We start from the raw sequence: 25,925 nt of genomic DNA on the forward strand, positions 1-25,925 counted from the left end.
GGGCCCACCAGAAATGGGCAGGGCTCTTATAGGGGCAGAACCAAAAAAAAATCCCACACCCCGTCCCCCCCAGAACCTCCAAACCGCCCCCAAGACCCCTCCCCAAACCCTTCTGGGACTCCTCACAGCCTCTGAGACCCTTCCCCAAAATCTCCGCACCCCCCCCCCCAAAATCCTGATCCCCAGGGCGACCCCACCCCTTTATTTTGGGGGTCCCCATTTCTTAGGATCAGCCCTGAGGCCCCATTGGGGATCCCGACCCCCATTTTGGGCTGGATTTCCCCATTTTGGGGGTCTTGGTTACCCCTTCAACAGCCCCGGGACCCTCCTTGGGCAGTTGAGGGTCTCAGAGTTTCAGGATTGGGGTCTCAGGGAGGTTTGGGGGTGCAGGAGGGTCCTGCAGGGGGAATTTGGGGGTTCCAGGGGTGCAGGACTGGGGGGATCTGGGGCTCCTGAAGGGATTTTGGGGGGAGTCCCAGGGAGGTTTTGGGGCTCCTGAAGGGATTTTTGGGGGTGCCAGGGAGGTTTTGGGGCTCCTGAAGGGATTTTTGGGGGTTCCAGGGAAGTTTTGGGGTCCCATTTGGGAATTCCAGGGGGAGAGGGTTGTTTGGGGCTCCTGAAGGGATTTTGGGGGTCCTGGGGAGGTTTTGAAGCTCCTGGAGGGATTTGGGGGGTCCTGGGAGGTTCTGGGGCTCCTGAAGGGATTTTTGGGGGTTGTGGGGAGGTTTTGGGGTCCCATTTGGGAATCCAGAGGGGGAGGATGGGATCTGGAACTCCTGAAACCCCAAACCCTTCTGGGACTCCCCAGAAGCTCCTCACAGCCTCTGAGACCCTTCCCCAAAATCTCCTCAGCCCCCCACCCCCAAAATCCTGATCCCCAGGGTGACCCCACCCCTTTATTTTGGGGGTCCCCATTTCTTAGGATCACCCCTGAGGCCCCACTGGGGATCCCAACCCCCATTTTGGGCTGGATTTCCTCATTTTGGGGGTCTTGGTTACCCCTTCAGCAGCCCCCCAAATCCAACCCCCCTCATTTTGGGACCCCTCATTGGGCTCTCCTGCCCCCCAATATTCCCCTGGGAGCTCAAATCCTTCCCCATTCCCCCCTCCCCATATTTTGGGGTGCTCCCAGGGCTCTGTGATCCCCCCAAATCCTGGGGGGGAACCCTCAGACCCCCCCAAAAAAAGAGACAAAAACAAGGACACAAATGCAATTGATTTATTCAGTATTTGGTGAGGGGACCCCAGAAAACAAAAGCTTCAAAATGGAATCAGGAACAGAAGAAAAACCCCCCAAAAAACGGATTTTGAGGTGAGGGGAGCAGGATAAGAACCCAAAAAATGAGTGAAGGGAGTTGAGTGTGGGACCCCACCCGGAACGAGGGGGTGGGGAGGGGGTCAGTGCAGGTTTGGGGTGCTGGGGGGGGGTCAATGCAGGTTTGGGGTGCCAGGGGGGGGTCAATGCAGATTTGGGGTGCCAAGGGGGGTCACTGGGGGCTGTAGGGGAAGCCCAGCAGGATCCCCTGGTAGGGTCCCACCTTGAGCTCCTCCAGCCTCAGCTGCTGCTCCCCGGGCTCCTTCGGGCCGGTGCTGTAGCGCACGGTGGCCGAGGCGGGCAGGGGGGGTTCCTGGGGGTCTCCAGGCTCCCTTTTCACCGAGAAGGGTTTGAGGGGGGCTCCGTGGGGGTTGAGCACCAGCAGGAACCGCTCGCTCTGGTCCCAACGCCGCAGCACGGCCATGGCAGAACCGGCGGCCACGGCCCACGCCTCCCCCAGCAGCAGCGAGCGCTCGTGGGCCCGCAGCGAGGCCAGGGCCGCGCACAGCTCCAGCTCGGGGGGCTGCAAGGCAGGAGGAGGGGGCTGGGGTCACTGGGGGGGCTGGGAGACCCCCAAGTGCAGCCCCAGCCCCGGGAATGGTGCGCTGGCCCTTTAAGGAGGCAGGTGGCGTTGCCGTTTTAAGGCGGCGTTGCCCTTTTAAATGCCAGCTTGTGGGGCCCACCTGAAAGCTCCGCCCATTATGGGCGTGGCCACCAAAACCACGACCATTCATTAAACAGTAAAGCCCCGCCCACCGCCCATGTCAATCACCGCTCAAGCCCCGCCCACCTCGGAGCCGTTTCCCGCCGGTTTCGGGGCCTCGATGGATTCCCACGGCATCGGCGGCAACTGGGGCAAAAAACGGCGAAATTGGGGTAAAACCAGTGAAATTGGGGTAAAACCAGTGAAATTGGGGTAAAAACAGTGAAATTGGGGTAAAAAATGGTGAAATTGGGGTAAAAACAGGGAAATTGGGGTAAAATTGGTGAAATTGGGGTAAAATTGGTGAAATTGGGGTAAAAAACAGTGAAATTGGAGTAAAAACACTGAAATTGGAGTAAAAAGCAGTGAAATTGGGGTAAAAACGGTGAAATTGGGGTAAAAACAGTGAAATTGGGGTAAAAAGCAGTGAAATTGGGGTAAAAAGCAGTGAAATTGGGGTAAAATTGGTGAAATTGGGGTAAAAAACAGTGAAATTGGAGTAAAAACAGTGAAATTGGAGTAAAAAGCAGTGAAATTGGGGTAAAAACAGTGAAATTGGAGTAAAAAGCAGTGAAATTGGGGTAAAAACAGTGAAATTGGGGTAAAAACAGTGAAATTGGAGTAAAATTAGTGAAATTGGAGTAAAAACAGTGAAATTGGAGTAAAAAGCAGTGAAATTGGGGTAAAAACAGTGAAATTGGAGTAAAAAGCAGTGAAATTGGGGTAAAAACAGTGAAATTGGGGTAAAAACAGTGAAATTGGGGTAAAAGCAGTGAAATTGGGGTAAAAACAGTGAAATTGGGGTAAAAAGCAGTGAAATTGGGGTAAAAACAGTGAAATTGGGGTAAAAAGCAGTGAAATTGGGGTAAAAACGGTGAAATTGGGGTAAAATTGGTGAAATTGGAGTAAAATTGGTGAAATTGGAGTAAAAAACAGTGAAATTGCAGTAAAAAAATGGTGAAATTGGAGTAGAAAATGACAAAACTGGATCAAAACCCAGTGAAATTTGGGTCAGGGGGTCACCCCAACCCACCCCTGCAAACCCCAAAACCCCCCCGAGTACCCCCACAGCACCCCAAATCCCACCTGCAGCCCCCCAAAAACCCCACAAACCCCCCCTGACCCCCCCCCCCGGTACCTGCTGGTTTTTGGGGGGCCGCGGCAGCCCCAGCTCGTCGCCGTAGCTCAGCACGGGGGTCCCGGGGAGCCCCCAGAGCAGCAGCAGCTGCTGCAGCCGCAGGTTGGGGCTCACCCACGTCTCCCAGGGGGACCCCACCTGTGGGACAGGCACCCGTCACCCCAAAATCTGCGGGGGGACCCCAAAAATGGGAGTGGGCAGCAGGAGCAGGAAGGCGGCGTTGGAGGTGGGGAATTTGGGGGGTGCCAGGAATGTTTTGGGGGTCCTGAGGGATGTGGGGGCAGTTGAGGGTCTCAGAGTTTCAGGATTGGGGTCTCAGGGAGGTTTGGGGGTGCAGGAGGGTCCTGCAGGGGGAATTTGGGGGTTCCAGGGGTGCAGGACTGGGGGGATCTGGGGCTCCTGAAGGCATTTTGGGGGGAGGCCCAGAGAGGTTTTGGGGCTCCTGAAGGGATTTTTGGGGGTTGTGGGGAGGTTTTGGGGTCCCATTTGAGAGTCTCACAGAATTGAGAGGTTTTGGGGGGTTTCAGAGAGGTTTTGGGGGTCCTGAAGGGATTTTGGGGGGTTGTGGGGAGGTTTTGGGGTCCCATTTGGGAATCCAGAGGGGGAAGATGGGATCTGGAACTCCTGAAAGGATTTGAGGGGTCCTGGGGAGGTTCTGGGGTTCCTGAAGGGATCTGGGGGTCCTGGGGAGGTTTTGGGGCTCCTGAAGGGATTTTTGGGGGTCCCGGTGAGGTTCTGGGGCTCCTGAAGGGATTTTTGGGGGTCCTGGGGAGGTTTTGGGGTACCATTTGAGAGTCTCACAGAATTGAGAGGTTTTGGGGGGTCCCAGAGAGGTTTTGGGGCTCCTGAAGGGATTTTTGGGAGTTGTGGGGAGGTTTTGGGGTCCCATTTGAGAGTCTCACAGAATGGAGAAATTTTGGGGGGTTGTGGGGAGGTTTTGGGGTCCCATTTGGGAATCCAAATTGGGAGGATGGGATTTGGAACTCCTGAAAGGATTTGAGGGGTCCCGGTGAGGTTCTGGGGCTCCTGAAGGGATCTGGGGGTCCTGGGGAGGTTTTTGGGGCTCCTGAAGGGATTTTGGGGATTTGTGGGGAGGTTTTGGGGTCCCATTTGGGAATCCAGAGGGAGGATGGGATCTGGAACTCCTGAAAGGATTTGAGGGGTCCCGGGGAGGTTCTGGGGCTCCTGAAGGGATTTGGGGGTGCCGGGGAGGTTTTGGGGCTCCGGGGAGGTTTTGGGGGGCAGCACTCACGCTCCAGCCCAGCCCCACGGAGGAGTTGGAGCTGAGGAAGTTGAGGAGGTTCCTCAGGGCTCCCTCGGGTGCCTCGGCGTCACCCTTGGGCTCCAGGGGCTGCAGGAAGGGGCCCAGCAGCAGCTGCGGCCCCCCCGGTGCCCTCCAGGGGTCCTGCAGCCGTGTGCCCCCCACCAGCACCCTAAAAACAGACAGGGGCACCCCAAAAATGGGGGGGATGAGTCAGGGGAGAGCCCCGAAAATCAGGGGGAAAAGTCAGGGGAGAAGCGTGAAAATGAGGAGAAAAAGATCAGAGGAGCACCCCAAAAAATGAGGAGGAAACAGGTGAGTACCCTAAAAATCACGGGGGGAAAAGTCAGAGGAGCACCCCAAAAAATGAGGAGGAAACAGGTGAGTACCCCAAAAATCACGGGGGGAAAAGTCAGAGGAGCACCCCAAAAATGAGGAGGAAACAGTCAGGTGAGTACCCCAAAAATCAGGGGGGAAAGTTGGAGGAGCACCCCAAAAAATGAGGAGGAAACAGGTGAGTACCCCAAAAATCAGGGGGGGAAAGTCAGAGGAGCACCCCAAAAAATGAGGAGGAAACAGGTGAGTACCCCAAAAATCAGGGGGGGAAAGTCAGAGGAGCACCCCAAAAAATGAGGAGGAAACAGTCAGGTGAGTACCCCAAAAATCAGGGGGGGAAAGTTGGAGGAGCACCCCAAAAAATGAGGAGGAAACAGGTGAGTACCCCAAAAATCAGGGGGGGAAAGTCGGAGGAGCACCCCAAAAAATGAGGAGGAAACAGGTGAGTACCCCAAAAATCAGGGGGGGGAAAGTCAGAGGAGCACCCCAAAAATGAGGAGGAAAAGATCAGAGGAGCTGCCAAAAAATGAGGAGGAAACAGGTGAGTACCCCAAAAATCAGGGGGGAAAAATCAGAGGAGCACCCAAAAAATGAGGAGGAAACAGTCAGGTGAGTACCCCAAAAATCAGGGGGGGAAAGTCAGAGGAGCACCCCAAAAAATGAGGAGGAAACAGGTGAGTACCCCAAAAATCAGGGGGGAAAAGTCGGAGGAGCACCCCAAAAAATGAGGAGGAAACAGGTGAGTACCCCAAAAATCAGGGGGGGGAAAGTCGGAGGAGCACCCCAAAAAATGAGGAGGAAACAGGTGAGTACCCCAAAAATCAGGGGGGGAAAGTCGGAGGAGCACCCCAAAAATGAGGAGGAAAAAGTCAGGTGAGTACCCCAAAAATCAGGGGGGGAAAAGTCGGAGGAGCACCCCAAAAAATGAGGAGGAAACAGGTGAGTACCCCAAAAATCAGAGGGGGAAAGTCAGGGGAGCACCCCAAAAAATGAGGAAACAGTCAGGTGAGTACCCCAAAAATCAGGGGGGGAAAGTCAGAGGAGCACCCCAAAAAATGAGGAGGAAACAGGTGAGTACCCCAAAAATCAGGGGGGGGAAAGTCGGAGGAGCACCCCAAAAAATGAGGAAACAGTCAGGTGAGTACCCCAAAAATCAGGGGGGGAAAGTCAGGGGAGCACCCCAAAAAATGAGGAGGAAACAGTCAGGTGAGTACCCCAAAAATCAGGGGGTGAAAGTCGGAGGAGCACCCCAAAAAATGAGGAGGAAACAGTCAGGTGAGTACCCCAAAAATCAGGGGGGAAAAGTCAGAGGAGCACCCCAAAAATGAGGAGGAAACAGTCAGGTGAGTACCCCAAAAAACAGGGGAGGAAAAGTCAGAAGAGCACCCCAAAAAATGAGGAGGAAACAGGTGAGTACCCCAAAAATCAGGGGGGGGAAAGTCAGAGGAGCACCCCAAAAAATTAGGAGGAAACAGGTGAGTACCCCAAAAATCAGGGGGGGAAAGTCAGGGGAGCACCCCAAAAAATGAGGAGGAAAAGATCAGGGGGACACCCCAAAAACAGGGGGGATGAGTCACAGGAGAACCTCAAAAATGAGAGGGAAAGGTGAAGGGAGCACCTCAAAAATAAAAAAATTAAGGGAACAACCAAAAAACGAGGAAGAAAAGGACAAGGAAGCACCCCAAAAAATAGGGGCAAAAAGTCAGAAAAGCACCCCAAAAAATAGGGGCAAAAATTCAGAAAAGCACCCCAAAAATGGGGGGCAAAAATTCAGAAAAGCACCCTAAAAATGGGGGGCAAAAAGTCAGAAAAGCACCCCAAAAATAGGGGGCAAAAAGTCAGAAAAGCACCCTAAAAATGGGGGGCAAAAAGTCAGAAAAGCACCCCAAAAATAGGGGCAAAAATTCAGAAAAGCACCCCAAAAATGAGGGGCAAAAAGTCAGAAAAGCACCCTAAAAATGGGGGGCAAAAATTCAGAAAAGCACCCTAAAAATGGGGGGCAAAAATTCAAAAAAGCACCCCAAAAATGGGGGGCAAAAAGTCAGAAAAGCACCCCAAAAATAGGGGCAAAAATTCAGAAAATGGGGGGCAAAAAGTCAGAAAAGCACCCCAAAAATGGGGGTGGAAGGTCAGGGGAACATCCCAGCACCCCAAAATAGAGAAAAGAAATTAATGAGGCAAAGAATGAGAGGAGGAAGAGATTTGGGGGGAGTCAGTGAGTTTGGGGGTGACACAGGGGACACATTTGGGGGGTCAGTGAGTTTGGGGGGACATTGGGGTGACACAGGGACATTTTTGGGGGTCACACCTGTCCACACCGCTGGGGCTCGGCTGCTGCTCCGTCAGGTTCCTCCACTGGGCCACCACCAAGTCCTGGGTGAGGGGACACAGGGGGGTCACCCAGAGCCCCTAAAGACCCCCCAGTTCTGCCCCAAACCCCCAAAATTCCACCCCAAACCCCCAATCCTGCCCCAAACCCCCAAAATTCCACCCCAAACCCCCAATCCTGCCCCAAAACCCCCAAAATTCCACCCCAAACCCCCAATCCTGCCCCAAAACCCCCAAAATTCCACCCCAAACCCCCAATCCTGCCCCAAAACCCCCAAAATTCCACCCCAAAGCCCCAATCCTGCCCCAAACCCCCAAAATTCCACCCTAAACCCCCAATCCTGCCCCAAAACCCCCAAAATTCCACCCCAAACCCCCAATCCTGCCCCAAAACCCCCAAAATTCCACCCCAAACCCCCAATCCTGCCCCAAAACCCCCAAAATTCCACCCCAAATCCCCAATCCTGCCCAAAACCCCCAAAATTCCACCCCAAACCCCCAATCCTGCCCCAAAACCCCCAAAATTCCACCCCAAACCCCCAATCCTGCCCCAAAACCCCCAAAATTCCACCCCAAACCCCCAATCCTGCCCCAAACCCCCAAAATTCCACCCCAAACCCCCAAAATTCCACCCCAAACCCCCAATCCTGCCCCAAAACCCCCAAAATTCCACCCCAAACCCCCAATCCTGCCCCAAAACCCCCAAAATTCCACCCCAAACCCCCAATCCTGCCCCAAAACCCCCAAAATTCCACCCCAAACCCCCAATTCTGCCCCAAACCCCCAAAATTCCACCCCAAACCCCCAATCCTGCCCCAAAACCCCCAAAATTCCACCCCAAACCCCCAATCCTGCCCCAAACCCCCAAAATTCCACCCCAAACCCCCAATCCTGCCCCAAAACCCCCAAAATTCCACCCCAAACCCCCAATCCTGCCCCAAAACCCCCAAAATTCCACCCCAAACCCCCAATCCTGCCCCAAAAACCCCAAAATTCCACCCCAAAGCCCCAATCCTGCCCCAAACCCCCAAAATTCCACCCCAAACCCCCAATCCTGCCCCAAACCCCCAAAATTCCACCCCAAACCCCAATCCTGCCCCAAACCCCCAAAATTCCACCCCAAACCCCCAATCCTGCCCCAAAACCCCCAAAATTCCACCCCAAACCCCCAATCCTGCCCCAAACCCCCAAAATTCCACCCCAAACCCCCAATCCTGCCCCAAAACCCCCAAAATTCCACCCCAAACCCCCAATCCTGTCCCAAAACCCCCAAAATTCCACCCCAAACCCCCAATCCTGCCCCAAAACCCCCAAAATTCCACCCCAAACCCCCAATCCTGCCCCAAAACCCCCAAAATTCCACCCCAAACCCCCAATCCTGCCCCAAAACCCCCAAAATTCCACCCCAAACCCCCAATCCTGCCCCAAAACCCCCAAAATTCCACCCCAAACCCCCAATCCTGCCCCAAAACCCCCAAAATTCCACCCCAAACCCCCAATCCTGCCCCAAACCCCCAAAATTCCACCCCAAACCCCCAATCCTGCCCCAAAACCCCCAAAATTCCACCCCAAAGCCCCAATCCTGCCCCAAAACCCCCAAAATTCCACCCCAAACCCCCAATCCTGCCCCAAAACCCCCAAAATTCCACCCCAAACCCCCAATCCTGCCCCAAAACCCCCAAAATTCCACCCCAAACCCCCAATCCTGCCCCAAAACCCCCAAAATTCTACCCCAAACCCCCAATCCTGCCCCAAAACCCCCAAAATTCCACCCCAAATCCCCAATCCTGCCCCAAAACCCCCAAAATTCCACCCCAAACCCCCAATCCTGCCCCAAAACCCCCAAAATTCCACCCCAAACCCCCAATCCTGCCCCAAACCCCCAAAATTCCACCCCAAAGCCCCAATCCTGCCCCAAAACCCCCAAAATTCCACCCCAAACCCCCAATCCTGCCCCAAACCCCCAAAATTCCACCCCAAACCCCCAATCCTGCCCCAAACCCCCAAAATTCCACCCCAAACCCCCAATCCTGCCCCAAACCCCCAAAATTCCACCCCAAACCCCCAATCCTGCCCCAAACCCCCAAAATTCCACCCCAAATCCCCCCCAGCCCCCTCACCGGGAGCTCCTCGATGCCATCCAGGAAGATCCCAGCAATGTCCTCCTTCAGCCAATGGTTCATGGCGGCCTGGGGGGCACAGGGGGGTTATGGGGGGGTCCCCCACTCCCCCAAGCCCCCCACCCCCACCCCACAGCCCCCCCAGACCCACCTGGACCTGCTGGAGCACCTCAGAATCTTTGGCTGCGTCCCCCCAGACCGGATTCCCGGCGGGGTTTGGGGTCAGGTCCAGGATCACCTTCACCCCTGGGAGGGGGGAAATGGGGGGGTCAGGGCACCCCAAAACCCCTCCAGCATCACAAACCCCTTCCCCCACACTATAATCCCCCCAACATTATGGGGGATCCCCCTTTTTGGGGGCTCCTCCTGTCTCTGAACACCCAACCATGGGAACCCCCAAATTGAGCCCCCCCCCTGCATTTCCCCCCTAATTTTGGGGGTGTCCCCCTCCCATCAATTTTGTGCCCCTCAAATTTTGGGGTTCTCCCCCCCCCCTTCAATTCTGTGCTGCCCCCAAATTCCAGCTCTCCATTTTTCCCCACCCCATATCCAACATTTCCCCCAAAATTCTGGGGTTCCTCCCAGTGCCCCCCCCCCCAATTTTGGGGTCCCCCCCCCAGTTTTGGGGTGCCCCCAGCCCACCTTTGTCCTTGGCTGCCTGCACCAGGGCGCTGAAGTCCTGGATGGTGCCCAGGGTGGGGTCCAGCTCCTTCAGGGGGGGAATTTTGGCCTCGGGGGATTTTTGGGGGTACACGGGGCCCAGCACCAGCCCCCCAACCTGCAGCTTCTCCTTCAGGTACCCCAAACGTTTCTCCACACCTGGAGAGGAGGAAAAAGAGGTGAACCCCAAATCTCACCCTACAACACAACCCCAGAATTCTCCCAGGAGATCCCCAAAATCCCACCCTGAGACCCCAAAACCAGCCCAGGAGTCCCCAAAAGTCCTCCCAGGATCCCAAAATCGCTCCCAAAGTTGGGAGAAACTCCAAAATCCCCCAAATTTTTTGGGGCCCCCTCAGGTTTTGAGCAATTCTTGGAGATCCTGGGACTCCCCTAAAGTGGAGGGACCCCCGAAATTGCTGAGTCACTCCCCCCAGGCTCTTTTATTGGGGGGGTCGTGAAATGGGGGTCCCCAATCTGATCCTGTCGGTTCTTTTTGGGAATTCACCCCGACATATGTTGGGGGGGTGCACTGAGATGACTCCCACTCCCAAAATATTCTTTTAATTAATTTAGGAGTTCATTAATAGGGTGTTCCTCCCCCCACCCACTCCTCACAGGCTCCCAAGAGACCCCAAAACATTCTTGGGGATGCCAAAACTTTTTGAACCTCCCTAAAACCAGGCTAGAAACTCCCTAAACTCCCTCAACTCACCTCTAGGGACCCCCTAAACTTCTTAAACCCCCCCAAATTCCTTCTGCCATCCCCTAGAACCCTCCCACCCTGTCACTCCCCAAAAGGACCCTCTAAAACCCCCAGGGGACCCCCCAAATTCCCCTAGCCATCCTCTGGGACCCTCCCACCCCTGGGACCCTCCCACCCCCCAGAAGTCTCTCTAAACCCCCCCAAACTCTTCATGGGACCCCCCCAAAATTCCCCTAGCCATCCTCTGGGACCCCTAGCCATCCTCTGGAACCCTCCCACCCTCTGCCACCCCCCAGAAATCTTTCTAAACCCCCCCAAACTCTTCATGGGACCCCCCCCAAATTCCCCTAGCTATGCTCTGGAACCCTCCCACCCTCTGCCACTCCCCAAAAGGACCCTCTAAACCCCCCAGGGGACCCCCCAAATTCCCCTAGCCATCCTCTGGGACCCTCCCACCCCTGGGACCCTCCCACCCCCCAGAAGACTCTCTAAACCCCCCCAAACTCTTCATGGGACCCCCCCAAATTCCCCTAGCCATCCTCTGGCACCCTCCCACCCCCCAGAAGTCTCTCTAAATCCCCCCAAACTCTTCATGGGACCCCCCCCAAATTCCCCTAGCCATCCTCTGGGACCCTCCCACCCCTGGGACCCTCCCACCCCCCAGAAGTCTCTCTAAACCCCCCCAAACTCTTCATGGGACCCCCCCAAATTCCTTCTGCCATCCCCTAGAACCCTTCCACCCTGTCACTCCCCAAAAGGACCCTCTGAACCCCCCAGGGGACCCCCCAAATTCCCCTAGCTATGCTCTGGGACCCCCCCCACCCCCAAAAGACTCTCTAAACCCCCCCAAACTTTTCATGGGACCCCCCCAAATTCCCCTAGCCATCCTCTGGGACCCTCCCACCCTCTGCCACCCCACAAAGGACCCTCTAAACCCCACGGGACCCCCCCAAAACTCCCCCTCACCTCTCAGATCACCTCCAAAAGCCTTGGGGGGAGCCCTGTAGAGCGCCCCGAGCTCCCACCAAGCTTTGGTGGGCAGGGGCTGGCAGCGGGGGGCTTGTGCCACGATGGCAGCGGCAGCCCCCAACATGCCGATCCAGCCCCCCCAGAAGAGCACGAGCAGCACCAGGCGGGCCCGGGCCCAGAGCGGCGTCCCCGCTTCCCTCAGCAGCTCCTCCTTGCCCAGCCCTGTGAATTTGGGGCTCCCCGAAGCCCCCGAACCCCCTAAAGGAGCCTCTTCTTCCTCCTCGGGGGGAATCTTCATCTTCAGCCCGTTCTTCTCCACGCCCAGCAGCTGCTCCGGGGGTGGGGAGGGGTCGCGGTGGGGAGGGGTCGCCTGGGGAGGGGTCCCGGGCTCGGCCGCTGCCATCGGCTCCGTCTCGGCCTCCAGCGCTGACAGCTCCAGCTCGCGGGGGGGCGACTCGGGCTCCATCTGGGGAGAAAAAATATAAAAAAATTAAAAATAAACCACACCGAAATGTTCAGGGATTCCTGCTCAAAGCACCTCAAAAGGTTCGGGCGGGGCTGAACTCTCACCCCCAAACGGCCTCAAGGGGGATCTTTGAACCCCGACTTTGCCCCCCCCCCCACCCACAGTGGGGAAAGCGTCTTAAAGAGATCCAAAGGTGCTCCCCGCACCCCAAAACCTCCTCAATATCACCCTAAAATCCTCTTAGTAGGGGTTTCAAGCTCCGTTTGAGCTTCTAACACACCCCCCTCACCCCGGGGACCCCAAAAGCCTCACAGGGGCCTCAGAACGCCCCAAAATCTTTCCCTCCCTGAACAAGCAAATCCGCCCTTGAAATGGATCTCGAGCCTTTCCCACACACCCCAAAATTCTCAAAAAGGCGTTTGTGTCCCCCAGAAATGCCACACGGAGCCCAAATCCCCTCACGGTGGTCGCACCTTCGCTGAGGGCTCGTGACGGGCCTGAGGGGGTTCGGCGCGGCCTTTTATACTCCGGGAAACCACGCCCACTCGCTGCTGACCACGCCCCCAGCCCCGCCCCCTGGCGCCGCCGCGGCGCCCGGACCGGGCGGATCAAAGTGCACGAGGCGGGGGGGGGGCTGGATACGCCCCGGTACGAACGGGGCGGAAAAGAGCCCCGAAAGTCGCGTTTTGGAGTCTCTGATTCGCGCCACCGCTCAACGGGACGCCACTTATGGAGTTCGTGGCTTTTTCTGCTCCCGGAGGGTTCTCTACACCCCCGTCCTTTTCGGGGTACCCCCATGCGCCGCCATTTTGCCACACCCCAAGTAGCCGCCATTTTGCTGTTGTCAAAGTCTCTATTCAGCTCTGCCGGGCGCCGCCATTTTGTTGTGCCCCGGGGGTGCGCTATTTACGGAACCCCCGTATCGGGCAGCCCGCACGGGGTCTCCTCACTGGAAACCGAGTCGAAGATCCTCGGTGCTTCTTACAGAGATCTCCAGCCCTCTATGGCGGGACAGAACGGCGCCACTACCATCCTGCTCATTCTGTCCACCCCTCCGCGCGCGTAATGGTTCATCCCACAGCGCCCTCTCAAATCCCGCCTATACTTCGGCCAATCAGCACCGCGCCCCACCGGAAGTAGCCAAGCACCGGAAACGTCTCCACGGCAACCACCGGAAGTTCCGCTGTCTCCCGGAAGTGGCGGCGCGGCCATGGGCGCCTCAAAGAAGCACCGGGAGCGCGGCGGGGCCGAGGCGGCCGAGGAGGCCCCGGGAGCGGCCGGGACGGGCGGCGGCGGCAGCGCGGGGCGGCCCCGCGAGCACCGCAAGCACCGGCACCGCGGCGGGGAGCGGCGCGGGAAGCGCAGCCGCTCCCGGGGCGAGCGCGGGGGCTCCGGGGGAGGCTCCGGTTCGTCCCGGCGCGGAGGGGCCGAAGAGGGCGGGAGGAGCGGTCATGGCCGCGGCGGCTCCGAGAGCGAACGGAGAGCGAAGAGGGAGAGAAAAGAGGAGCGGGAGGAGCCCGGTGAGGGCGGGGGGAGAGGTTGGGGGGAGTTGGGAAGTTTTGGGGGGAAATTGGGGTTTGGGGAGGGATTGGAGGGGGAATTTGGGGGGATTTTGGGGGGAATTCGGGGGGATTTTGGGGTGTCGGGAGGGGCTCGGGGGTGCTGGAGGGAATTTTGGGGGGGTTTTAGGGGCACAGCAAAGATTTGGGGTGCGGGAGGATTTTGGGGGGTTGGAGGAGGTTTTGGGGTGCAATAATAGGATTTGGGAGGGGGTTTGTTGCACCTGGGGGTGATTTTGGGGTTTTGGGGGGGAGATTTGGATGGGGGAGACCCCGGAGGGATTTGGGGGGGGGTTAAAGGTGAAATTTGGAGGCTTAGAGGGAATTTTGGGGTGTTAATGGGGATTTTGGGGGATTAATAGGGATTTTTGTGGGGTTCAAAGGGAATTTGGGGGGATTTAAAAAGATTTTGTGGGGTTGAAAGTGAATTTGGGGGGGTTAGAGGAAATTTTGGGGTGTTAATTGGGATTTTAGGGTGTTAATTGGGATTTTGGGGTGGATTATGGGGATTTTGGGGTGGATTATGGGGATTTTGGGGTGGATTATGGGGATTTTGGGGTGGATTATGGGGATTTTGGGGTGGATTATGGGGATTTTTGGGGGGATTAAAGGGGAATTTTGGGGTCCATGGGGTGACTGGGGTGGGGCAGCACCCCGGGGGGTATCCCAGCAGTTCCCCCCACCCTAATTAATCACTAATAATTTATTAATTACCCCCCCACAGCCCCTCCCAAATCCGCAGCGGGCGAATCCTCCCTGAGCGTGGAAGAAACCAAGTGAGGACCCCACCCCAAACCCCCCAAATTTGGGGTCCCCCCACCCCAAACCCCCCAAATTTGGGGTCCCCCCACCCCAAATCCCCCAAATTTGGGGTCCCCCCACCCCAAACCCCCCAAATTTGGGGTCCCCCCACCCCAAACCCCCCAAAATTGGGGTCCGCCCACCCCAAACCCCCCAAAATTGGGGTCCCCCCACCCCAAACCCCCCAAATTTGGGGTCCCCCCACCCCAAACCCCCCAAATTTGGGGTCCCCCCACCCCAAACCCCCCAAATTTGGGGTCCCCCCACCCCAAACCCCCAAATTTGGGGTCTCCCCACCCCAAATCCCCCCAAAATTGGGGTCCCCCCACCCCAAACCCCCCAAAATTGGGGTCCCCCCACCCCAAACCCCCCAAAATCGGGGTCCCCCACCCCAAACCCCCCAAAATTGGGGTCCCCCCACCCCAAATCTCCCCAAATTTGGGGTCCCCCCACCCCAAACCCCCCAAAATTGGGGTCCCCCCACCCCAAACCCCCCAAAATTGGGGTCCCCCCACCCCAAACCCCCCAAATTTGGGGTCCCCCCACCCCAACCCCCCCAAAATTGGGGTCCCCCCACCCCAAACCCCCCAAATTTGGGGTCCCCCCACCCCAAACCCCCCAAAATTGGGGTCCCCCCACCCCAAATCCCCCCAAATTTGGGGTCCCCCCACCCCAAACCCCCCAAAATTGGGGTCCCCCCACCCCAAACCCCCCAAAATTGGGGTCCCCCCACCCCAAACCCCCCAAAATTGGGGTCCCCCCACCCCAAACCCCCCAAATTTGGGGTCCCCCCACCCCAAATCCCCCAAAATTGGGGTCCCCCCACCCCAAACCCCCCAAATTTGGGGTCCCCCCACCCCAAACCCCCCAAAATTGGGGTCCCCCCACCCCAAACCCCCCAAAATTGGGGTCCCCCCACCCCACACCCCCCCTGAGCCCTCTCCCTGTTCCCAGTAAGCTCCGGGCCAAACTGGGACTGAAACCGCTGGAGACCGGCCCGGCCAAGAAAGGTGAGGGGAGATTTGGGGCAATTTTGGGGGATTTGGGGCAATTTTGGGGCTGATTTTGGTTCTGATCTTACTGATTTTTGGGCTAATTTTGGGGCCAATTTCACTGATTTTTGGGCTGATTTTACTGATTTTCGGGCTGATTTTGAGGCCCATTTCACCGATTTTGGGGCTGATTTTACTGATTTTTGGGCTGATTTTGAGGCCAATTTCACCGATTTTGGGGTTGATTTTAATGATTTTTGGGCTGATTTTGAGGCCAATTTCACTGATTTTGGGGCTGATTTTGGGGTGGAATGTAGGGTGCCTGGGGCTGGTTTTGAGGCCAATTTCACCGATTTTGGGGTTGATTTTACTGATTTTTGGGCTGATTTTGAAGCCAATTTCACCGATTTTGGGGTTGATTTTACTGATTTTTGGGCTGATTTTGAGGCCAATTTCACAGACTTTGGGGTTGATTTTACTGATTTTTGGGGCTGATTTCACCAATTTTGGGGTTGATTTTACTGATTTTTGGGCTGATTTTGAGGCCAATTTCACTGATTTTGGGGCTGATTTTGTGGTGGAATGTAGGTTGCCTGGGGCTGGTTTTGAGGCCAATTTCACCGACTTTGGGGTTGATTTTACTGATTTTTGGGCTGATTTTGGGGCCAATTTCACCGACTTTGGGGTTGATTTTACTGATTTTTGGGCTGATTTTGGGGCTGATTTCACCGATGTTGGGGGCTGATTTTGGGGTCGATTTCTCCAATTTTGGGGCCGATTTTGGGGCCGATTTCTCCAATTTTGGGGCTGATTTTGGGGCCGATTTTGGGGCCAATTTCTCCAATTTTGGGGCTGATTTTGGGGCCAATTTTGGGGCTGATTTCTCCAATTTTGGGGCTGATTTTGGGGCCAATTTTGGGGCTGATTTCTCCAATTCTAGGGCTGATTTTGGGGCTGATTTTGGGGCCGATTTCTCCAATTTTGGGGCTGATTTTGGGGCCGATTTCTCCAATTTTGGGGCTGATTTTGGGGCTGATTTTGGGGCCGATTTCTCCAATTTTGGGGCCGATTTTGGGGCCGATTTTTCCAATTTTGGGGCTGATTTTGGGTCCGATTTCTCCAATTGTGGGGCTGATTTTCCTGATTTTTGGGCTGATTTTGGGGCCGATTTCTCCAATTTTGGGGCTGATTTTGGGGCTGATTTTGGGGTGCTCCCCGGGCAGAGGCGGGCACGAAGGAGGAGCCGGTGGCAGCCGAGCTGATCAATCCCCTGTGGGGCTGATTTTGGGGCTGATTTCTCCAATTGTGGGGCTGATTTCACCGATGTTGGGGGTTGATTTTGGGGCTGATTTCTCCAATTGTGGGGCTGATTTTGGGGCTGATTTTGGAGGTGATTTCTCCAATTTTGGGGCTGATTTTGGGGCCGATTTCTCCAATTTTGGGGCCGATTTTGGGGCTGATTTTGGGGCCGATTTTGGGGGCAATTTCTCCAATTTTGGGGCCGATTTTGGGGCTGATTTTGGGGCCGATTTTGGGGGCAATTTCTCCAATTTTGGGGCTGATTTTGGGGCTGATTTTGGGGCCAATTTCACCAATTGTGGGGCTGATTTTGGGTCCGATTTCTCCAATTGTGGGGCTGATTTCACCGATGTTGGGGGCTGATTTTGGGGCTGATTTCTCCAATTTTGGGGCCGATTTTGGGGCCAATTTCTCCAATTTTGGGGCCGATTTTGGGGCTGATTTTGGGGCCGATTTTGGGGGCAATTTCTCCAATTTTGGGGCTGATTTTGGGGCTGATTTTGGGGCCGATTTTGGGGCCAATTTCACCAATTGTGGGGCTGATTTTGGGGCCGATTTTTCCAATTTTGGGGCTGATTTTGGGGTCGATTTTGGGGCTGATTTCTCCAATTGTGGGGCTGATTTTGGGGCTGATTTCTCCAATTTTGGGGCTGATTTTGGGGCCGATTTTGGGGCCGATTTCTCCAATTTTGGGGCTGATTTTGGGGCCGATTTTGGGGCTGATTTCTCCAATTTTGGGCCCGATTTTGGGGCCGATTTCTCCAATTGTGGGGCTGATTTTGGGGCCGATTTCACCGATTTTGGGGCTGATTTTGGGGGTGATTTCTCCAATTTTGGGGCTGATTTTGGGGCTGATTTTGGGGCCGATTTCACCGATTTTGGGGCTGATTTTGGGCCGATTTTGGGGTGCTCCTCGGGCAGAGGCGGGCACGAAGGAGGAGCCGGTGGCAGCCGAGCTGATCAATCCCCTGGCGCTGCGGCAGCGCGAGGAGATCCGCGAGAAGCTGGCGGCCGCCAAGGAGAAACGGCTGCTGAACCAGAAACTGGGGTACGGGGGGATTGGGGGGGGTTTGGGGGTGTTTGGGGAGGATTTGGGGGTGTTTGGGGGGGCTGAGAGGAATTTGGGGGAGGTTGGGGAGGATTTGGGGGTGTTTGGGGAGGATTTGGGGGTGTTTGGGGAGGATTTGGGGGTGTTTGGGGAGGATTTGGGGGTTTTTGGGGGGGGCTGAGAGGAATTTGGGGGGGTTTGGGAGGAATTTGGGGGGAACTGGGGAGGAATTGGGGTGTTTTGGGGGTGTTTGGGGAGGATTTGGGGGTTTTTGGGGGGGCTGAGAGGGATTTGGGGGGGTTTGGGAGGAATTGTGGAGGTTTGGGAGGAATTTGGGGGGGTTTGGGGAGAAATTGGGGGGGTTTGGGAGGAATTGGGGGGGTTTGGGGAGAAACTGGGGGGGTTTGGGAGGAATTTGGGGGGGTTTGGGGGGAATTTGGGGGGAACTGGGGAGGAATTGGGGTGTTTTGAGGGTGTTTGGGGAGGAATTGGGGGTGTTTGGGGAGGATTTGGGGGTTTTTGGGGGGCTGAGAGGAATTGGGGGGGGTTGGGGAGGAATTGGGGGGTTTTGGGGAGGATTTGGGGGGGCTGAGAGGAATTTGGGGGGGTTTGGGGAGGATTTGGGGGTGTTTGGGGAGGATTTGGGGGGGGTTGGGGAGGAATTGGGGAGGTTTGGGAGGAATTTGTGGGGGTTTGGGGAGAAATTGGGGAAGTTTGGGAGGAATTGGGGGGAACTGGGGAGGTTTGGGGAGGATTTGGGGGTGTTTGGGGAGGATTTGGGGTGTTTGGGGAGATTTTTGGGGGTTTTTGGGGGGGCTGAGAGGAATTTGGGGGGGTTTGGGGAGGAATTGGGGAATTCCAGGGAAGGTTTGGGGGGAATTTGGAATTTTTGGGTGGCCAGGATGGGATTTTGGGGCATATGGAAGATTTGGGAAGCATCTAGGAGAAGATTTTAGGGCCCAAATAATATTTTAGGAGATTTTTGAGGAGCACAGAAAAGACTTTGGGGTAGAATTTTTAGATACAAAAGAAGATTTTTAGGAATATTGAGCAAAACCTGGAGTCTCTGGGATGGAGAGAAGAGATCCAGGAGGATTTTGGGGGTTCAGGTGGTTTTGGGGACCCCAAAATATCATTTTTTTGCCCCAAAAAAAGGAAGGTGAAGACGCTGGGGGAGGAGGAACCCTGGCTGGACGACGCGGCCGCGTGGATCGAGCGCAGCCGGGCGCTCCAGAGGGAAAAGGAACTGGCAGAAAAAAGGGTGGGAAAGGACCCCAAAATCCCAGGAAAACCCCAAAATCCCAAAAAACCCCAAATCCCCCTGATTTCAGTCCAAAAACTCTGGTTTTACCTCAATTTTTATTCATTTTACGGCAGAAATTTGGATTTTTATTGGATTTTTGGTGGGATTTGCCCACCTAAAATCCGGATTTTTCCCCGGATTTCAGGAATTGTGGAGCTGCCAGAAAATTCAGGCCAAGTTTCAAAGTTTTTAGTCAAAAATTCCCTAAAAACTAAAGATTTTGCGGGGTAAACGTTTTTCCTATAACATGTTTTTGGGTTAAAATGTGGAATTTGGAGGCTGAAATTGAGATTTCATCTCAATTTTTAGGGATTTTGAGTCTCAAGGTGATTTTTATTGAGACTGAAATTGAGATTTCATCTCCATTTTTAGGGATTTTGAGTCTCAAGGTGATTTTTTATTGAGATTGAAATTGAGATTTCAGCTCAATTTTTAGGGATTTTGAGTCTCAAGGTGATTTTTATTGAGATTGAAATTGAGATTTCATCTCAATTTTTAGGGATTTTGAGTCTCAAGGTGATTTTTATTGAGATTGAAATTGAGATTTCAGCTCAATTTTTAGGGATTTTGAGTCTCAAGGTGATTTTTATTGAGATTGAAATTGAGATTTCAGCTCAATTTTTAGGGATTTTGAGTCTCAAGGTGATTTTTATTGAGATTGAAATTGAGATTTCAGCTCAATTTTTAGGGATTTTGAGTCTCAAGGTGATTTTTATTGAGATGAAAATTGAGATTTCAGCTCAATTTTTAGGGATTTTGAGTCTCAAGGTGATTTTTATTGAGATTGAAATTGAGATTTCAGCTCAATTTTTAGGGATTTTGAGTCTCGAGGTGATTTTTATTGAGATTGAAATTGAGATTTCAGCTCAATTTTTAGGGATTTTGAGTCTCAAGGTGATTTTTAGGAATATTCTCTCAAAACTCCCTTAAGGACGATACTTTCAGGCCTCACATTTTTTGCTTTTTGCATCAAATGTGGTGCTAAAATCACCGATTTTGACTCCAAAATTCTGCTCCCATCTCAATTTTTTTGGGATTTTGGTGCCACTTGAAGATCAAATCCAAATTTTAGGAGCATCCCCAAAAAACCTCAAGAATTTGGGCGCATCATTGCTGTTTTTTGAGCCAAAAATGGGAATTTTGAGCTCGTTTTTGCACTAATGAGAAGCTCCCAGGTTCCTGTTCTCCCGGGGGCGGGCTGGGGGTGTCCCCCAGTGTCCCCCAGTGTCCCCCAGTGTCCCCAAACTGGTGTGACTGGTGGGGTTTGCAGGCCAAGCTGCTGGAGGAGATGGACCAGGAGTTCGGGGTCAGCCCCTTGGTGGAGGAGGAGTTCCAGCGGCGCCGGAGGGTGAGGAGCACTGGGGACAGTTGGGGACCTTGGGGACAGTTTGGGGACATCAGTGACACCCCCTGTGCCCCCCAGGAGCGGTACAGCGCCCGGGACCTGCAGGGGCTGACGGTGGAGCACGACCCGGCCTCGATCCCCGAGGGACAAACGCTGGTGCTGACCCTGAAGGACAGGGGTCAGTGGGGACATGGGGACATGGGGACATTGGGGACACTGGGGACACTGGGGTGGCACAGGGACAGGGGTCAGTGGGGACATGGGGACATCGGGGACACTGGGGACATGGGGACATGGGGACACTGGGGACACTGGGGACATCAGGGGTGGCACAGGGATAGGGGGACAGTGGGGACATGGGGACACTGGGGACATCAGGGGTGGCACAGGGACAAACGCTGGTGCTGACCCTCAAGGACAGGGGTCAGTGGGGACATGGGGACAGTGGGGACATGGGGACACTGGGGACATCAGGGGTGGCACAGGGACTGGGGACAGTGGGGACACTGGGGACATTGGGGACACTGGGGTGGCACAGGGACAGACCCTGCTGCTGACCCTGAAGGATTGGGGTCAATGGGGACATGGGGACACTGGGGACATCAGGGGTGGCAGAGGGACAGGGGTCAGTGGGGACATGGGGACACTGGGGACATCGGGGTGGCACAGGGACAGGACAGTGGGGACATCAGGGACATTGGGGTGGCACAGGGACAGTGGGGACATGGGGACACTGGGGACATCAGGGGTGGCACAGGGACAGGGGACAGTGGAGACATGGGGACACTGGGGACATTGGGGACACTGGGGACATCAGGGGTGGCACAGGGACAGACCCTGCTGCTGACCCTGAAGGATTGGGGTCAATGGGGACATTGGGGACATCAGGGGTGGCACAGGGACAGGGGACAGTGGAGACATGGGGACACTGGGGACACTGGGGACATCAGGGGTGGCACAGGGACAGTGGGGACATGGGGACATCAGGGGTGGCACAGGGACAGTGGAGACATGGGGACACTGGGGACATTGGGGACATCAGGGGTGGTACAGGGACAGGGGTCAGTGGGGACATGGGGACATGGGGACACTGGGGACACTGGGGACATCAGGGGTGGCACAGGGACAGACCCTGGTGCTGACCCTGAAGGACAGGGGTCAGTGGGGACATGGGGACACTGGGGACATTGGGGACACTGGGGTGGCACAGGGACAGGGGTCAGTGGGGACATGGGGACATGGGGACATCAGGGGTGGCACGGGGACATCAGGGGTGGCACAGGGATAGGGGACAGTGGGGACATGGGGACACTGGGGACACGGGGGACACTGGGGACATGGGGACATCAGGGGTGGCACAGGGACAGGGGTCAGTGGGGACATGGGGACATTGGGGTGGCACAGGGGTCACTGGGGACATTGGGGACATCAGGGGTGGCACAGGGATAGGGGACAGTGGGGACATCAGGGGTGGCACAGGGATGGGGGACAGTGGGGACATTGGGGGTGGCACAGGGACAGTGGGGACATGGGGACACTGGGGACATCAGGGGTGGCACAGGGACAGGGGACACTGGGGACATCAGGGGTGGTACAGGGACAGGGGACAGTGGGGACGTTGGGGACATCAGGGGTGGCACAGGGACAGGGGACAGTGGGGACATGGGGACACTGGGGACATCAGGGGTGGCACAGGGGTCACTGGGGACATTGGGGACATCAGGGGTGGCACAGGGACAGGGGACATTGGGGACATGGGGACACTGGGGACATCAGGGGTGGCACAGGGACAGGGGTCAGTGGGGACATGGGGACACTGGGGTGGCACAGGGACGGGGACAGTGGGGACATGGGGACATCAGGGTGGCACAGGGATAGGGGACAGTGGGGACATGGGGACATCAGGGGTGGCACAGGGACAGGGGACAGTGGGGACATTGGGGACACTGGGGACATCAGGGTGGCACAGGGACAGGGGTCAGTGGGGACATGGGGACACTGGGGACACTGGGGACATCAGGGGTGGCACAGGACAGGGGACAGTGGGGACACTGGGCACATCAGGGGTGGCACAGGGATAGGGGTCAGTGGGGACATGGGGACACTGGGGACATCAGGGGACACTGGGGACATCAGGGGTGGCACAGGGACAGGGGTCACTGGGGACATGGGGACACTGGGGACATCGGGGGTGGCACAGGGACGGGGGACAGTGGGGACACTGGGGACACTGGGGACATCAGGGGTGGGACAGGGACAGGGGACACTGGGGACATGGGGACACTGGGGACATCGGGGGTGGCACAGGGATAGGGGTCACTGGGGACATGGGGACACTGGGGACATGGGGACACTGGGGACACTGGGGTGGCACAGGGACAGGGGTCAGTGGGGACACTGGGGACACTGGGGACATCAGGGGTGGCACAGGGACATGGGGACACTGGGGACATCAGGGGTGGCACGGGGACAGTGGGGACATGGGGACACTGGGGACATCAGGGGTGGCACAGGGACAGGGCTCAGTGGGGACACAGGGGACATGGTGGGGACAGTGCTGTCCCCAAGGGTATTTTGGGTGTGGAGCGTCTTGTCCTTGTCCAGGATGTCCTCTCACTGTCCCCTTTGTCCCCTTGCTGTCCCCTCCCTCTGTCCCTGGTGTCCCCTGGCTGTGTCGCTGTGCTTTCCCCTGGCTGTCCCCATGGCTGTCCCCGTGTCCCCTGGCTGTCCCTGTGTCCCCTGTCCCCTGGCTGTCCCCGTGTCCCCTGGCTGTCCCCATGTCCCCCGGCTGTCCCCATGTCCCTTGTCTGTCCCCATGTCCCCCTCTGTCCCGTGTCCCCTGTCCCCGTGTCCCCTGTCCGTCCCTGTGTCCCCTCTGTCCCGTGTCCCCTGTCCCCGTGTCCCCTGTCCGTCCCTGTGTCCCCTCTGTCCCGTGTCCCCTGTCCCCGTGTCCCCTGTCCGTCCCTGTGTCCCCCTCTGTCCCGTGTCCCCTGACTGTCCCCTATCCCCTGTCCATCCCTGTGTCCCCTGGCTGTCCCCTGTCCCTGTGTCCCCTGTCCCTGTGTCACCTGGCTGTCCTCTGGCTGTCCCCTGTCCCTTCTCTGTCCCCGTGTCCCCATGCTGTCCCCTGTCCCCATGTCCCCATGCTGTCCCCTATCCCCTGGCTGTCCCCGTGTCCCCTGTCCCTGTCCCCTGTCCCTGTCTCCTGTCCATCCCTGTGTCTCCTGTCCCTGTGTCCCCTCTCCATCCCCATGTCCCCATGTCCCGTGTCCCCTGTCCCTGTGTCCCCATACTGTCCCCATGTCCCCTGTCCCTGTCCCCATGCTGTCCCCTGTCCCCCGGTTGTCCCTGTGTCCCCGTGTCCCCTCTGTCCCTGTCCCTGTCCCGGTGCCAGGGGTGCTGGAGGGCGGTGAGGACGTGCTGGAGCAGGCGGCGCTGGCGGCGGCGGCGCGGGCGCGGGAGGAGCAGGAGCTGCGGCGGCGCCGCCCCAACTACGACCCCTACGGAGAGCAGGAGCCCGGCCCCCAGGTACCCCCGGATATCGCGATATATCGCGACATATCGGTGCCTCTCGTGATATATCGCACATATATATCGCGATGTATCGGCGCCTCTCGTGATATATCACACATATCGCAACGTATCGCCGCGTATCGTGACGTATATTGTGGCGTATCACGATATATCGCTGCACGTTGTGACATATCGTGACATATCACGTGTTGGGGTGTGTTGGATCATATATCGCGATATGTCATAGCTTATCGAGTGGGGTATGTCGCAATATATCACAGATTAGCGGGTGTCGTATATTGCGATGCGTTACAGGTTATTGAGTGCTGTATATCGCGATATATCGGCGCGTCTCGTGATATATCGCACATATCGTAACGTATCGCCGCGTATCGTGACATATTGTGGCGTATCACGATATATCGCTGCGCGTTGTGACATATCACGTGTTGGGGTGTGTTGGATCATATATCGCGATATGTCATAGCTTATTGAGCGGAATATGTCACGATATATCACAGATTAACAGGTATTGTTATTGCGATGCGTTACAGGTTATTGAGTGCTGTATATCGCGATATATCACACATTACCAAGTGCTGTATGTCATTCAATATCGCGATATGTCACTTGATATCGCGATGTGTCGCTCGATATCACGACGTGTCACTTGACATCGACATCGCAGCACGTCCCTTGATATCGCGACATACCACTCGATATCGTGACATATCGCTCGATATCGCGACATATCACTCGATATCGTGATACGTCACTCAATATCGTGATGCGTCACTCGATATCGCGACATATCACTCGATATCGCGACATATCACTCGATATCGCGACATATCACTCGATATCACGACATATCACTCGATATCGCGACATATCACTCGATATCACGACATATCACTCGATATCGCAACATATCACTCGATATCGCGACATATCACTCGATATCACGACATATCACTCACTATCGCGACATGTCACTCGATATTGCGATACGTCACTCGATATCGTGACATATCACTCAATATCACGACATATCACTCGATATTGCGACACATCACTCGATATCACGCCATATTGCTCACTATCGTGCCATATCGTTCACTATCGCACCGCGCCGCTCGCTATCGCGACATATCGCTCGATATCGCGACGCATCCCTCGATATCGCGACACATCCCTTGATATCGTGACACGTCGCTCGATATCGCGACATATCACTCGATATCGCGACATATCACTCAATATCACGACATATCACTCGATATCACAACATATCACTCAATATCGTGACATATCACTCGATATCGCAATACGTCACTCGATATCGTGACATATCACTCGATATCATGACATATCACTCGATATCGCGACGTGTAGCTCGATATCATGACGTGCCACTTGATATTGTCACATATCGCGACATATCACGACATATCACTCGATATCGCGACGCATCCCTTGATATCGTGATGTGTTGCTCGATATCACGACATGTAACTCGATATCGCGACGTGTCACTCGATATCGCGACATATCACTCGATATCGCGCCATATCGCTCCCGATCGCGCCGCGCCGCTTGCTATCGTGACATATCACTCGATATCGCGATATATCACTCGATATCGCAACGCACCGCTCGATATCACTACATATCACTCGATATCGTGACATATCACTCGATATCGCGACATATCACTCGATATCGCGACATATCACTCGATATCACGACATATCACTCGATATCGCGACATATCGCTCCCTATCGCGCCATACCGCTCACTATCGTGACATGTCGCGCCGCCCCGCAGGCCGCGCGGGCGCTGCTGCCGCAGTACGACGAGCCGGCGCCGCGCCCCTCGTTCCGCCTGGGCCCGGGGGGGACGCAGGACGCGGGGGGGGACCCCCGGCCCGGCCCCCTCCCCCTCCCCCCGGCCGGCCCCTCCCCCCAGAGCCTGGAGCTGCCCCTCCCCCGCCTGGCCAGCGAGTACCTGAGCGCCGAGGAGATGGTATGGGGGGGTTGGGGGGGGTTTGGGGTCATTGGGG

General features: G+C 55.9%; 2 protein-coding genes across 4 annotated transcripts in view; one reads left to right on the top strand and one right to left on the bottom strand.

Moving 5' to 3' along the window:
- Window positions 1-1,205: 1,205 nt before the first annotated feature.
- Window positions 1,206-12,603, bottom strand: SLC3A2 (solute carrier family 3 member 2). 2 transcript variants are annotated; one of them, XM_041712029.2, is made up of 10 exons: window positions 12,476-12,603; window positions 11,534-12,002; window positions 9,844-10,020; window positions 9,353-9,447; window positions 9,202-9,270; window positions 7,062-7,126; window positions 4,409-4,589; window positions 3,157-3,294; window positions 2,106-2,165; window positions 1,206-1,838 (listed from the first exon to the last, which is right to left on the bottom strand). In XM_041712029.2, exons 2-10 carry the CDS (start codon window positions 12,000-12,002, stop codon window positions 1,488-1,490), a joined length of 1,605 nt encoding a protein of 534 aa, XP_041567963.2. In that variant the 5' UTR covers window positions 12,476-12,603; the 3' UTR covers window positions 1,206-1,487. The 2 variants fall into 2 exon arrangements, with proteins under 2 accessions (XP_041567963.2, XP_072776256.1); XM_072920155.1 differs by lacking the exon at window positions 12,476-12,603 and adding an exon at window positions 12,400-12,472.
- Window positions 12,604-13,160: 557 nt separating this feature from the next.
- SART1 (spliceosome associated factor 1, recruiter of U4/U6.U5 tri-snRNP) overlaps window positions 13,161-25,925 on the top strand; it is a 38,307-nt gene continuing 25,542 nt past the window's right edge. The window contains exons 1-9 of one of the 2 annotated variants that reach the window (XM_072920150.1): window positions 13,161-13,522; window positions 14,286-14,337; window positions 15,317-15,372; window positions 17,575-17,701; window positions 18,857-18,962; window positions 20,275-20,352; window positions 20,428-20,527; window positions 23,744-23,877; window positions 25,691-25,888. In XM_072920150.1, coding sequence (XP_072776251.1) covers window positions 13,213-13,522; window positions 14,286-14,337; window positions 15,317-15,372; window positions 17,575-17,701; window positions 18,857-18,962; window positions 20,275-20,352; window positions 20,428-20,527; window positions 23,744-23,877; window positions 25,691-25,888 — 1,161 coding nt within the window. In that variant the 5' untranslated portion in view covers window positions 13,161-13,212. The remainder of the gene's footprint in view (window positions 13,523-14,285; window positions 14,338-15,316; window positions 15,373-17,574; window positions 17,702-18,856; window positions 18,963-20,274; window positions 20,353-20,427; window positions 20,528-23,743; window positions 23,878-25,690; window positions 25,889-25,925) is intronic. The other variant, XM_072920149.1, reaches the window with a different exon arrangement.

This window comes from Taeniopygia guttata, chromosome 31, assembly GCF_048771995.1.
Source record: "Taeniopygia guttata chromosome 31, bTaeGut7.mat, whole genome shotgun sequence".
Taxonomy (NCBI): domain Eukaryota; kingdom Metazoa; phylum Chordata; class Aves; order Passeriformes; family Estrildidae; genus Taeniopygia; species Taeniopygia guttata.